The sequence below is a fragment of the Apteryx mantelli genome, chromosome 2, assembly GCF_036417845.1.
Source record: "Apteryx mantelli isolate bAptMan1 chromosome 2, bAptMan1.hap1, whole genome shotgun sequence".
Lineage (NCBI taxonomy): Eukaryota > Metazoa > Chordata > Aves > Apterygiformes > Apterygidae > Apteryx > Apteryx mantelli.
Window position 1 is genome coordinate 23,858,904 of NC_089979.1, and position 13,189 is coordinate 23,872,092.

The window sequence follows — 13,189 nt, forward strand, 5'->3', positions numbered from 1 at the left end:
CCGGGGCGGGCGCGGCGCGGCGCTGACCGTTACCCCCCTCCCCCCGCCGCCCTCAGGCCCGCGGGGCGGCCCGCGGCGGGGCCGCGGCTCTCCGCGCTGCCCGCGGCCGGCAGCCGTCGGGGCCCCTGGCGGCGCTGCGGTGGTGTGGGGAGGGGGAGCAAGGGGCGTCCGGGGCTTCGCGCCCCCGGGGACCCGCGGACTGAGCGCTGCGGCTGGGCCCCGCGAGAGGCTTGTCGCGCAGGGCGCTTGCCTGCGCGCCCGGGGGACCGGGATATCCCGCCTTGGGTGTGCGCCAGGGCCTGCTGCCCGCTCCCAGGCTTGCTCGCGTTTGGCTTCACCGGTTTTAGCTCTGGCTCAACGTTAACTGAAAGTAAATGCAGTCCAGCTTCAGAAATGTATTTTCCAGCCTGTCTTTAACCCTTTCCGGACATAAGAAATTGACACTTATCTTAAATACGCGTGGAATGATTCCATACAGCCTTTTCACAGCACTTAATGTTCTATTTTAGTGTCTCCTGCCACCCAGTAACAGCAGCAAAGTTGTACGTGCGTTAGAGATGCCGAGAAGCCAAAGTCAGCCTGTGCCCATGAGAACGCGGTGGAGCTGACCTTACGCAAACGGTGCGTGGTTATGCAAGTTTTGTGTCCAAGGTCTGGATCTACAGTGACTGAACGCTGCTCCATGTGTCTTTGAGAGGCAGTCTAGAGCAGGATGCGTAGCACGTCCTCAGAGCTGCCAGCCTGAGCGCCAGCTGCATCTCTGCACTTTCCTTAATGGTGACGATTATACCTTGTTATCTATGTCTTGTTTTGGAATAGCTTTTTAAAGAAGTAAGCTGTTTTGCGTGTGCCCCAGGAAATGATGAGTCCCCTTTTTGTTTCTATAGCTAAACTTGCCTCTTTCTCAGCACTCCAGAGATTCACTTGCACCAGGAGCTGTAGTCTTTGGGCTTTATACGAAAAAGCTGCATCAGTTCAAACAAGGGTGTGGTTCTACATTCCCATTTTCAGTGGTGAAACTAGTTCAGGAAGTTCCGGTGCCCACACGGTATGTTGGGAAGCTGGGTCACAATGCACACTTCTACAGTCAGTTTTATTGGCACAAATGAAGATGTGTTTTGCTGCAGTGCAGGGAGCTCCATAAACTTGAATTGCTTCTAAATCAGCTGAAATCATGGTACTGCCTCCTCATACCATTTCAACAGAGCTAATTAAAATATTGCAAATCTCTTCATGGAAACATTTCAGAATTTGAGAATCAAGGGGCCTCCTTGGCAACGTTGGCAGAAGATTTGCCAGCTCTCATTCTGGCCCGAAGCTGAGAGCTGCTCTTGCCCTGGTGGGTAACCTGATCTAAACTTTTGGAGTTATATATACAACTTTTATGTAGAAAAAAAAAAATCTTGAATTTATATATATTTTGCTAAACTAGCTCATCGCCTTACAGACACTACTTACACTTGCCATGACTTCTTTTAATTATGCTTATAGCACTCTTTGTAGACTTTTATGCAAGAATAGTTTTTGTAGATCTTCTCCAAACATGGGCATTGTAGTCCGTACCACTGTGCTGGGGGAGTACACTCCCAGCCGGATGGCTTCTCTCTTGGGACAGCCGGGGACAATACTACAAGCAGGTCAGCTAACACTAGTAATTTCAGTAACCAGCAGGGGAATTCCAGCCCTGCGTTCTTGTCTACACGGACTCCCTCACCATCAGTGAGAGCTACAGCTCTGGATGTGAGAAGAATCAGATTTGCAGTATTAAATTCAGATGGCTATGAATGTAATGTCATTGACTTCAGTGTTTGGCTGAGCCTACAAGTCAGTGGCATTTCTGTGCTTCAGGGTAAAGCAGCAGTGTTTCTACGTCACATCCAGTTGCATGATTTCAGGGAATGATTTAGATATCAATAGATATTTATTGACTGATGAAAATGGAGAAAACAATCTGGTTAGCAGCAGTAACTTTCTTAAATTAAAAAAGCAGTTGGTGGTAACCGTTAACACATTCCAACAAAATGATACAGCTCTGCTGATTCTCCCATTACAGTTTTAAAATGTTGATATTGTGAAAGAAAACATTAAGTGCTGATGGGGAAGAGTGATACAGGAAGCCATGGTGGGAGATCTGGCATGGAGCAAAGGTCTGCACGGGGAAGGATAAGAGAGTCACAGGCTCTGGGGCTTTGGGATGAACAGAAGACTCATACAGAGTAATAAAACAGGTTGGGAGATGCAGAACTCAGGGTTGTGGGAAAACCTGGAGATGAGATGTGCAGAGCCATGGGTTTGTAGCCAAGAAACCATGAGATGAGGGGTTGAAGGATGAGAGGGAGGAAGCTTCAGGAACATGTGGAAGAAATAAATAAGAGGGCACACAGATCTCTTGCTGTGGTGGAGGAGGTGGTGTTAAAATCAACTCCCTGGCGTGAGGGAAGATGTGAATAGTTCCAGAAATCCCAGAAAGTGGCACAGAAGGAGGTGCAGTGGGAAAGCAGAACAGGTATAAAAGGGGCTGCAAGAAACAGTTACACTGAGATTAGCAAAGAGGCTGAAGATGAGAAAGACAGATGGAAGAGGGGGAAACAGAAGAACACCTGAGGAGAGACATACAGGTATGTGGTGCTGGGAGCAACTCTGAGAGGTCCCCTTTCCTCAAAGCGTACTAGTACATTCCGGTCAGTAATAACACTGATGTCCTCTGGAAGATGACACTTCATGCAAAGACTGTGTTTAGTCAGGCCTGGGGATATAACGTACAGCCAGTGAGATGCAACTGGAATGGCAGTACACAAATGCCAGGAGTGTGGGCAGCAAAACACAGGAACCTGAACAACTGGTGCATGTTGTCAGACCGGATACTGAAGGGATAAAAGAAACAGGGTGGAACGGGAACTGTGATTGGAAAACAGGCATTTTAGGGAATGTGTTACTCAAGAAAGAAAAATAAAAGGTAATGGCACTACCATAGCAATTAGAGTTGAGTGACTTCAAAAATAAATAAATAAAATACTGCCTAATCAATAACCCAGGTAGCATAATGGGAATTAAAAACACTTTTAGGGTGCAGTTTAATTTATGAAGGGGGTTAGTATATGCAATGGTAGCCTGCAGCAGCAATAAGCCAGGGAATCTGATGGTCCTAGATAGAAAAAGACAAGAGGGATAAGGAGGAAAAAAGAAATGCATAAACCAGAACACAAAATATAATCACAAGTAAAGGAACACCTATACATCCAGAAACTGTTCTCAGAAAAAAGATAAGAAGGGCTGCATCCAGAAGACTAAGCAGGTGTTGGGAAGGAAACCATCTAGAATAAATGATGAGGTTACACTTGTCCTGAAAGAAGACCAACTGAACAAGCACGTATTGTCTGGCATGCTCCAGTGTGAATTCATTTCAGAAACGTACTTCTGGACTATTTTACTATTTCAGGCATAAAATATAATTAAAAAGAAAGAAGTTGCAAGAAACTAAGACCTGAGGGGGAAACTCTCTCTATTCCATTGAATCCCTCAGCTTCAGGCTAAGCAAAGACCACTAAGCAAACACTCTGTGTGAGGACCAAAGACATCGTGTACCCCACTTCTCAGGTGCTGTGTACAGATCTGTAGTCACTGTTGAAGACACATACATGAAGCAGATCATTGGGGTATGTTTTGCTCAGTGCAGCAGAAAGTTGGAAAACAAATCCAGCAAGAAAACTAGGGTCTCTGACCTTCCTACAAAAGGGGCAGAATTATCTCGGATGTTTTTTGACATCAGATTAATATGGCAGATTTCAGCTGTCTCTTTTAAAAAGTGCAGAATCTCATGTGCCAACTGTACACCTAAAATTACAAGAACTGCTATCAGTGAACACCATTATTAGTATCCTGTGCCAAAAAGGGTGAGAGACAACCTCCATAGGTTGAAGCATGTAGACTATCAAGCAGGAATTTGGCAGCAGTCCATGTGAGGAGAACACACGGCACCAGGCCCAACAAACTGTGGCAGGATGAGGGTACCAGGCAGCAGCTGGAATAGTCAGTGGCTGGTTGGATCCCAGGCCCCAACACTTATGAAACACATCCTGTTCCTTCCTGCCAAACCAACGAATGTGCATGCATTAATAAAGGATGGTGCAAGCTGCGAACCTGTTCCAACACAAGGAACAGTGGTGAAGAAAAGGATGACGTGCACAATCATCTCGGTAGAAATTTAGAGAAGAAGCATCACGATGAAGTTGAAAATACATGATGAGGGTCTTAAAGAACTAGACATACTACAGGATTTCACTGGGGAAAATTAGTGTTACTTGTTTACCTTGTATTCGGTAACCTTTCCAGTTACTTATTTGTAATAAAAAAATCACCTTTTGAACAATACATACTTAAACATAAATTTCACAGTGAAAAAAAAGAAAATCGCCAGAAAAGGAGATGTTGTCATGAAGAACACAACAAAATCACGACTGCTGCTCTACCCTCGAGGGAAGGCTGTGACAGCCAAACCAACCACCTCCTAAAACACTGAGACCAGAGCCGCCGGGCCCGGGCCTGGGCGACACAGAAGCTGAGAAGCCTCAGCCGCAAGCAGGACAGCGGGAAAGGCTTAACCGTCCACTCACGCCGCTGCAGGGCCGGTGCTGCCGGAGGCGGCGGGCCCCGCCGGTGCGCCCCGGCCCGGCTCGGCCCCTGGGGCTGCGGGCGGGCCGCGCCTGCCCGCCCCGAGGGCGGAGAGCCGCCGGGGCAGCCGCGGGCCGCGTGGCCGCCTCGCCTCGCCTCGCCTCCCCTGCCGTCGAGGCGCAGCGGGCGGGACGGTGCCGGCAGGCCGCGCCGCGGACGCGGGGCCCGTCTGCAAGGCGGCGCGGCCGCTCGGCGCCGCTGGGGTGCACGAGGGCCCCTCGGAGACCTCGAGCGGCCTCGGACAGCTCCCGCCGCCCCCTCGCCACCCCCGGCGGCAACCGCGCCCCGGCCCCGCGGCCGCCCGCAATCTCGGCGCCCCGCTCGGCCCCCCCGCGCCGCGCCGCGCCGCGCCGCCGAGGCCAATGGGCGGCGGCGCCAGGTGCGCGCTACCTGCACCACGTGGGGCGGGGGCGGGGCGGGGCGGGCAGGGCAGGTAGCGCCGCGGCCCCGAGCAGAAAAGCCCGCGGCCATTGCGCGTCTCCGCGCTGCAGCCGGCGTGGAGCGGCCGCCGCCCGCCCGCCCGCCCAGGGGAGCGAGGGGCTCTGGGGCTCCCTGGGAGCGCCTCGGCGCGGAAAGTTTCTGGCCTCTTTCCTACTTTTTCCTCTCCTCTCCTTCCCTCTCTCGCCCCTCTTTCTCTCCCCTCCCTCCGGCCCGGCGGCACCATGACGGCGTCTCCCGACTACCTGGTGATCCTCTTCGTGACCACGGCGGGCACCAACGGGGCGCGGCTGGGCTCGGATGAGCGGGAGCTGCTCCAGCTCCTGTGGCGAGTGGTCGACCTGAGGAGTAAGGAGGTACTTGCCCCGAGGAGGAGGAGGAGGGAGCGCCCCGGCCCGCCGCTCCGCGGGGCGCCGCGGGGCCGGGGGCGCCGCGGCCGGCGCTCACTCGCCTCCTCTGCTTTCTCCGGAGCTGGGGCAGCCGCACGACGTGCTGGTCCGGCCCGACCACCCCGAGCTGACGGCCGAGTGCCGGGAGGTCACCGAGGTGGACGCGGAGAGCCTGGCGCTGGCGCCGCCGCTGGAGCAGGCGCTGAGACAGGTGACGCCGGGCCCTGGTCCCCCGGGGGCCCACGCGTGGGCCGGCCCCAGGGCGGGCGTGGGGGCTCCCCGCTTGCCCCGGCCTATCACCCTTGGGCAGTGGGGCTGAGCTCCCCAAGAGAGGCAGATCTGAGCCAGCACCCCCGTCCCGCTCTCCTGCCGTGCTGGCGCCCGAGTCGCAGCCGAGGGCGAGCCTTGGCTAGTGTGGGCGGCGAAGTCTAGCGCCCTGCGCGCCCCTGGTAAAGGCAGGGTGCTGGCAGGCCTGTTAATAAGGCTTGTAGCAGCTCATCCGTCCTGGCGAGAAGGCAGGAGTACTGCAGCCCCTAAATAAGCAGGCAGGAGAGCAGTTCTTACTGAAGGTAGGGCCGAAAGCCTTCCTCTTCCCAACACGCCTGGGTGCTCTGAGGGCTCCTGTGCACAGGCTTCCCCAGCTCTGTGCTGGCTGTGGGTCTCCTTGCAGAGCTCTGCAAAGGCCCCTGTAAAAGGAGATGTTTTGTGAGGTGGGCATCTGCATGGGCACATCCCTACAGAAGGGGAGAAGGGGCACTTCCTTCTGGAGATAGGTCATCACACAAGTTATCATGTCCTTAGCTACTGAAAAAAAAGCTTATAGAAGTGAAGTTTTAGGCTTGTAAAGGAGAAATTACAGCTCCATGACCAGGAATAATGTACTACTCAGCGATGACGCTGACTAGTGCAGCAACTCTGATTTCTGTTCCATGTGAATCTCTTGTTCTTCCTGCTTTCAGTTTAATCAGTCCGTGAGCAATGAACTGAATATTGGTGTAGGTACTTCCTTCTGTTTCTGTACTGATGGACAGCTGCACATTAGGCAAGTTCTGCATCCTGAAGCTTCCAAGAAGGTATGTAGTTGTAACTTCAAATTTGACTACTCTTAGAGTGCTTTATTTGCTTTCTTGCAAAATTGATCAAATTATCTTAAAATGTGTAATGTGAGGGCAGTTTTGCACACTTGTAATTTAGGCATTGCTCATCAGTCAATATCCGTACCAGACTTAAGAGCCTGTCCATGTGAAAGGCATAGATAATGCCATGTGCTTATGCAGCCTTGAGCCTTTTTTAAGTTAAATAAGAAGAAAGACTCCCTTGAACTAAGTGTTTGAGAGACTACTCTGTCAATGCACTGCTTCTAAACTTTCACATCTTACACTGCTGTAATAGCTACAATGGATTAACAAATGGAGATGTGAAAAGGTTGCAAAATAGTTAACCACCTTAATCATAAGCCACCTTTTGAAACTTTACATTCACCTTTAGGTTCAGCAGCTTTCAATCTCTGTGTATTCAGTTGGTGCTGTGAGGGCGGTGCTTGTATTTGCCAGGTGCTGAACAGTGGTATGAGGCAGGCCGTGAGTGATGACTAGTCCCATAGTCTGGAGTTTTCTATAACTTGAGAGTTGCCAAATTGCTAACAGTGTTGTGAGCTCCTGTCCGCTTTTCATTAGTGATAGGGTTGCAGCAGTGTGCTGAGCCTCTTGTCATAAAATAACTGCCCCAATGTTAATAAAACCCTGGTCTGTGATTTGCTATGAACCTGCACTGGTTTGTAATAATCTGCTGGGGTTTCCTCAGCTGATCTGCGCCTGTCATCCTGCTGCTTCACCTTGGAAGGTGCAATGCTGCAAGTCTGTGCTGTTATAAATCGATATCAAATGAGTTGCTTTTAATAGTTGTTGGTGCTGTATTTATATCTTTGAAGCATTTGTAGAGAAACCATGAGCATAATTTGCAGTGAAGGAACTTCTTGTCTTGTAAATGTGTAATTTTGTCTTAGAGAATATAATGTGGCTGGGAGAAGATGGGGAAACAGGTTGTTACCCATTATAAATGAAAATAAAGTTTGTTATGTGTTTTATGCAGTTAACTTCTCCATGCAATTAAACAGTATAGATGAAAGAAAGGACAATTCCTACAATTACTCTTATTTAAGTTGGTTTGGCCTCAAGGATAGGGAACCATTTTTCTGTGTGTATCACCACAGTGTCACTGATGGAAATCAAATCTTCGTCAAAACCTTCTGCTGCTGTTCCAGGACAAAGCATTCACTTGAAATCTGCTGTATGCTGCCTATAGATTAAGTAAGCCAAATGCTTATGAGACCTGTAGTAGCTGTTTGGTGAATTCCCAAATACTGAGGTTCAAGGGGGGAAAAAAAAACTAAAATTCAGATACGCAGAAATCTGGGTTCTTGTAAATGCTTTTTTCCTCTCTACTTTTTTTGAGATGCCCAGTCTGAGACTGTCTCATAGTTCACAGTATTCAGAGAATGAATCAGCATAAACTGTTTCAACTGAGTTTCAGTAAGAACAGAATTTGATCTCTCATGGGAGAAGAAATAGCCATGCTAAAACTAGATCAGGAAGTCTTGGCAAGTACACCCGCATTTTCCTAAGTTTGCCTTTAAAGGGTATAATTTGCCTAATGCACCTGTCCGTATGCTAAGATAGGCTCTAATATTTTCAAAGCAGAACTTGTTTAGAACCTAAACTCCTTTCTTAGGGCTTCCTAAATGTGCACCCATATGTCCTCTCATTCTATTATAATGTCAAGGTGCTAACTAGTCATTAAATCACAGAAATGGAGCTCTGAGTCTAGAGGAGCTGGAGGCTGGCATCAACCAGATGGAGTACTAAGCTGTAGAGGGATGTCTGGGATGAAGAAGTAATTGGTGGAGTGGGGGGTTGCTTTAATTTAAAGAGTCTCCTCAAGTCTTCTCTTCTTATCCCCTCTCCCTCCCCTCCATCCCAAAGCAAAGCATGTGGTAGGTTTGGTGGTGGGGCAAAAAGGATTTTACTGGCACTTATTTGCAATGAGCTATGTAACTTACTCTTGGCTTCATAGATTGTTATTAATGCAGTTATCGGGCATAGACAGACAACCTTTATACTGTATCAAACCCATATGTGCTTAGTACTTGGGGGGGGGGGGGGGAAGAGAGTTTAATTGTATATAGAGAATAAATATTTGAAGTGTGACTGTGCTCTGGAAACTCAGCCTTGTCTCTAAACCAAAATGTCTCTGGCTAGTCTTGCAAAATTTGCTTGGCTCAAACTGAACAGAGTGCCCCCTGGCTTTTTTCAGTTAAAATTGGAATCAAGAATTGATGATAAATGTTACAATAACACTCATTTGCTCTCCTACATATATATTGGATCTGAGGTACCAGTAACAATAGCAAGTGTTTCTCTGGCAGTGTAAAAGTACATTTCTCTTTTTAAACCATCTAGAGAGGAAGTTGTAAGCAAAAAAAAAAAAGTTGATAAACATACTTAAATGGTGAAGAGGAGCCATATGAGCTTCTCTGTAGCACAGGCTGTTTGTTTTTTTACCTACTTGAAAGAAATTGTCAGCAAGTTTGGTATCTAAAGAGAAAGGAGAAATTCACCGTAGCTGACAGTAGTTGCCTTGTTCTTTTTACAGAATATCTTATTGCCTGAATGCTTCTACTCCTTTTTTGACTTGCGAAAAGAGTTCAAGAAGTGTTGCCCCGGCTCTCCTGACATTAGCAAACTTGATGTTGTGGCCATGATGGAATGTATCCTTTTAATGGTAGCAGACATCATCGTTGTTATAGCTCTCACTGAATTCTAGGACAGAGAGGTGGGAGCCTGCAATGCATGTTTAGAGATAGTATAACTTTAATGAGTAACTCGAACTGTACTGAGCATTCTCACAAAGATAAAGGTTTAAAAAAAAAAAAGCCATATGAAGGTACATGATGCCATGGAAAAAATCCTGTATTTCTTCTTAATTTCTGTATACTTTCTTCACTGTCTTTATAGTTCTGTCTCTTTAAAGTTCTGTCTTCACTTTAAAGTAAGTAGCGCATGTTTATTCAAATAATTAATGTGAATTCTAAAGTTGTGGGGTGGTTTATTGCATAAGTTGGTTTAGACTTTTGGATGAGTATGAATATGGGGAGAGCTTCTATCTTAAATTGGGGAGGAGGGGATATCCTTGAAGTGGGACAGTAGTGAAACTTTGGTCCAGGAGCAGACCTTAGACAGGGGCGCTGTTGTACATGTAGTATCCAGCCTGAGTATGATGTAGGCTGTACATGCTCGATGTTATGACGTGAGGCTGGGGTGGCAATAGTATGCTGTTGGTATCGTGTGGCCTTTCAGTGGCACAGGTGTCTACAATTACTTTCAAAATGGTCTTAAGTAGTCTATAGCCTAGTCCTGTCTGGCTCTTTACTAGTCATAGCTCTGTTCTGTTTGCATACTACATACAGCTCCCAGAGCTGAGACAGGTGCTGTAAATGACTCTGTGCTTCCCTGGCAGCCTCTCTTCTTGCTGCAGGCTCCAGTCCCTGTCTCAGACTTGCTCACAAAAATGGAAAACGCTTGACTTCCCTATTAACCCATTGAAATGGTGACCACAGAAACCATCTAGGAAGTAGGATAAAGGGATTTGAGAAGAATTTTAGTTGTTATTAATCATTTTTCTACATTTGGCTAGCTTATGATGTCTGTAGAGTGGTTGCCTCTGAGAGGTTGCATTTTTCTGACTCAGTCTGACACCTGAAATAATCCAGTCTTAGTCTCCAAGACTTGCCTCAGCTGTATTGCTGAGGTTTTGTACCTGTTGTGGCAGCAGGGCATAAAATATCTATATGAATAATCTTTTTTTATTAAATTTTATTTTTCCTACACCATAAGGCTGGGTGCTAGAAGCTGTCTACTCTGCTTTGCCATCTGCAAATTAAGAGGCATCCTTTCTGCTCTGAAGGAAAGTAGTATTCCTAGAAATCCAGTCCTACACTTACTGTGCAGGAAAGCTAAATTTGTGTTGCACAGTCTAAAAACTGGATGATGGTGGCGACTTAAATTATGATTGAGAAGCTTAATATGTTGTTTAGGGATTCTCTGACAGAAAACATGAGCTGGAGATGTTATTTAAAGGCAATGGGCTGCTTCAGCTGTTTCGGAGAGATGCCTTTGCTTTCTCCCTGTGTGACTGACTGATGTACATCTTGCCACTGGAAACACTTACATGATTGCAAGCACCTGAAGTGTCACTAGTCAGCTAAGGCGTGGTGACAGACTGTGTGCTCCCTGCCTGCTGGGAGATGAGGAGCACATCAGCCTGTGCTCCCTGGCTGCCAGGAAGCCCCGAAAGGGTCAGTACCTTCGAAAGTGATGTTTTCTGTTTTCCTTTTTTGGACCATGTTCAGAAAAGGAGGCAGTGGTCCAGGAGACCAAAGGACACTTCGTCTGGTGAAGACAAATGATAGAATGATGGTGTTAGGGGGAGGGAGGGGGATTGGCTTTTTGTTTGTTTTGGGCAATGGCTAAGCCTTATGGTATGTTAAGCCTTATATCTAGCTGAATTATTACCTAGACCTGATCTGAGTTGGATTTGGTGATGTAGTTCTTGCAGCTTCACTTGTTGTCTAAGGTTTCTTTTCTAATGCATCTACCTTTGCAGTTGGCAGTTGCAGACAGTATTTCCTCCTGTTCCTGAAGACTAGGACAATCTATCCAAATGGTGTCAACTTGAGTCTGAATTCAGGATCTGACACCCTTCTCTTTAGGTATAAAAATCTAAATAACTTTATTCTATTCTTATCTTAATCTTTGTGGTCTGTCTTGTTTTGTAACTCCTGATGCTTTTATTTGTAAACTTGCTCTGTTTATATAACATGGATGAAATATTAACTGTTTGTGCCCCATATTGTTTGAGAGTGTTTGGTGGGGGTGACACATGGGAGAAGCATGCAGTCACTGAAAAGGTAAAATCTTGTTTTCCTGCTCCTGCCAAATGTGATAACTTTTTTCCTCACCTTGCTCAAATGTACCAACTTAATCTCCTCCTCAGTGTCAGAAGTTGTATAAGTTGTAATTGCATTTGGAGAGTCTGGGCACACATGTAATGCTTGTGATAAGTTTTGTTGAAGCTGATTAAGTCTAAGGATTAGTTTAAGCAATTTTGTGCAGACTCTTGTTTTAAGTGGAACAACTAGTTTCCTTCTAAAACAGTTATGTAGTAAAGGGAAGCAAACGCTGAATGGAAAGGAACATGGATTTGAAGGGGGTGTGCTAAGGGAAAAAGGCAAGCTGGAAACAGCTGGAGTAGGGTGAAACAGCTGCGGATTAGCACACAGAATCTGACCTGTCTCTCATTCTTGCAAAAATTACAGATCTTCTACTCTACGGCTAAAGGGGCTGCGTGGCGGGAATCTTCCCAGATTCCTTTGTGCTGGGCAAATGGTCCTAGGCCAGGTCAGTCAGCATCTGGTGGGAAAAGCAGACTGTGGTTTAGGGGCCACATACTGACTAGAGCTGCAGTCGCAAAATGATGGCAGCAGCGGGAGTTGAATGATTTGGGGCACGTTCCTGCTTGTCCTTCTGTCTCAGTGTCCCCATATGAGATGCCACACAAGTTTCCTCTGTTACGGGAAAGCTGGGTATAGCTTCCAAGGGTTTTTATTCTGATTGGCAGCATTTGATTAAACAACAAAATACAGGCTAATGTAGAATGTACTCTTTTGCCCCTGACAATCAAGGGAAACAATTTCCTGCAACAGTCATTCAAGATGTGTATTCCAGTGTGTAAAACACTGAATAGCTGATGCCTGGTAGTATATTCTGTGCAAAGAAGGCAAGATCTCCTGTGAGGAAAAACCAGAGATATTAACCAAATAATTAGCTGGCTTATTCTTCCCTTAAAGTACTTTTGAGACTTGCTTTTCTAGCAGACTACCTGAAATTGTCTACAGTAACAAAACTATTTCAAATCCAAGAGCTCAGGTGAAAGCTTTGTTTTCCCCCCTGCTGCCACCTCCAAAAAATCATAAATCCTGTATAAGTCACCAATTTCTTTTAATGCAAGGTAAGGAAACATTTTAAATGCCATCAAACTTGAGGGCTGAAGGAAAAACTGAGACTAGTTGTAATTGTTATCTGAGTGCTGCTGCTTCCTAGCTAACTGTTTTCAACAGTTTTTAGTATAGGAAAGAGTCTTGTGGCAGACTTTCTTCAGTCAGTATAGTGAAAGGGAAGAGACAGCAGGACAATTGCAAGAAATCTCAAGTAACATAATTTGGGAGAGGTGATTGTGTTCCTGCAAAGAAAGGACCTTGAGTCTGTTGAAATCTCTTTAAGCATGTGTAAGTATACAAAAGAAGCAGGGCTGTTCTTTTTGCACCCTCTGTACCTCCCATACTTGCTGTGCTGCTTAATTTGCAAAGCTTGCTGAGCCAGTTTTCACTACTGTGAATGCCTTCAGGGTGGAGTGAGCAAAGCTTGCATGACTATCCTGTAACTCGGTCTGCAGAAGACTCATCCTTCTTTGCCTCAAGATTGGGCATGCAGAAGCCATTACATGGCAAATAGCTCTTGCTTCCTCCAGTATCTGGTCTGCTTTGCTCCCTTCTGAACTTGGTTTGTGAGGATAGCTCCTCACTAGGAGCATCTGCTGGCTGTCTTTGGTAGAAATGCAGGAATCCTTCTGAGCAA

At 46.9% G+C, this 13,189-nt stretch overlaps 1 protein-coding gene across 4 annotated transcripts in view; it reads left to right on the plus strand.

Moving 5' to 3' along the window:
- The first annotated feature begins 5,236 nt into the window (after positions 1–5,236).
- The window catches only part of ESRP1 (epithelial splicing regulatory protein 1), a 31,384-nt gene continuing 23,431 nt past the window's right edge, over positions 5,237–13,189 (plus strand). For all 4 annotated transcript variants that reach the window (XM_067292296.1, XM_067292298.1, XM_067292297.1 and 1 more), the window contains exons 1-4: positions 5,237–5,465; positions 5,581–5,709; positions 6,458–6,571; positions 9,150–9,264. In XM_067292296.1, the coding sequence (XP_067148397.1) occupies positions 5,334–5,465; positions 5,581–5,709; positions 6,458–6,571; positions 9,150–9,264 (490 nt within the window). In that variant the 5' untranslated portion in view covers positions 5,237–5,333. The remainder of the gene's footprint in view (positions 5,466–5,580; positions 5,710–6,457; positions 6,572–9,149; positions 9,265–13,189) is intronic.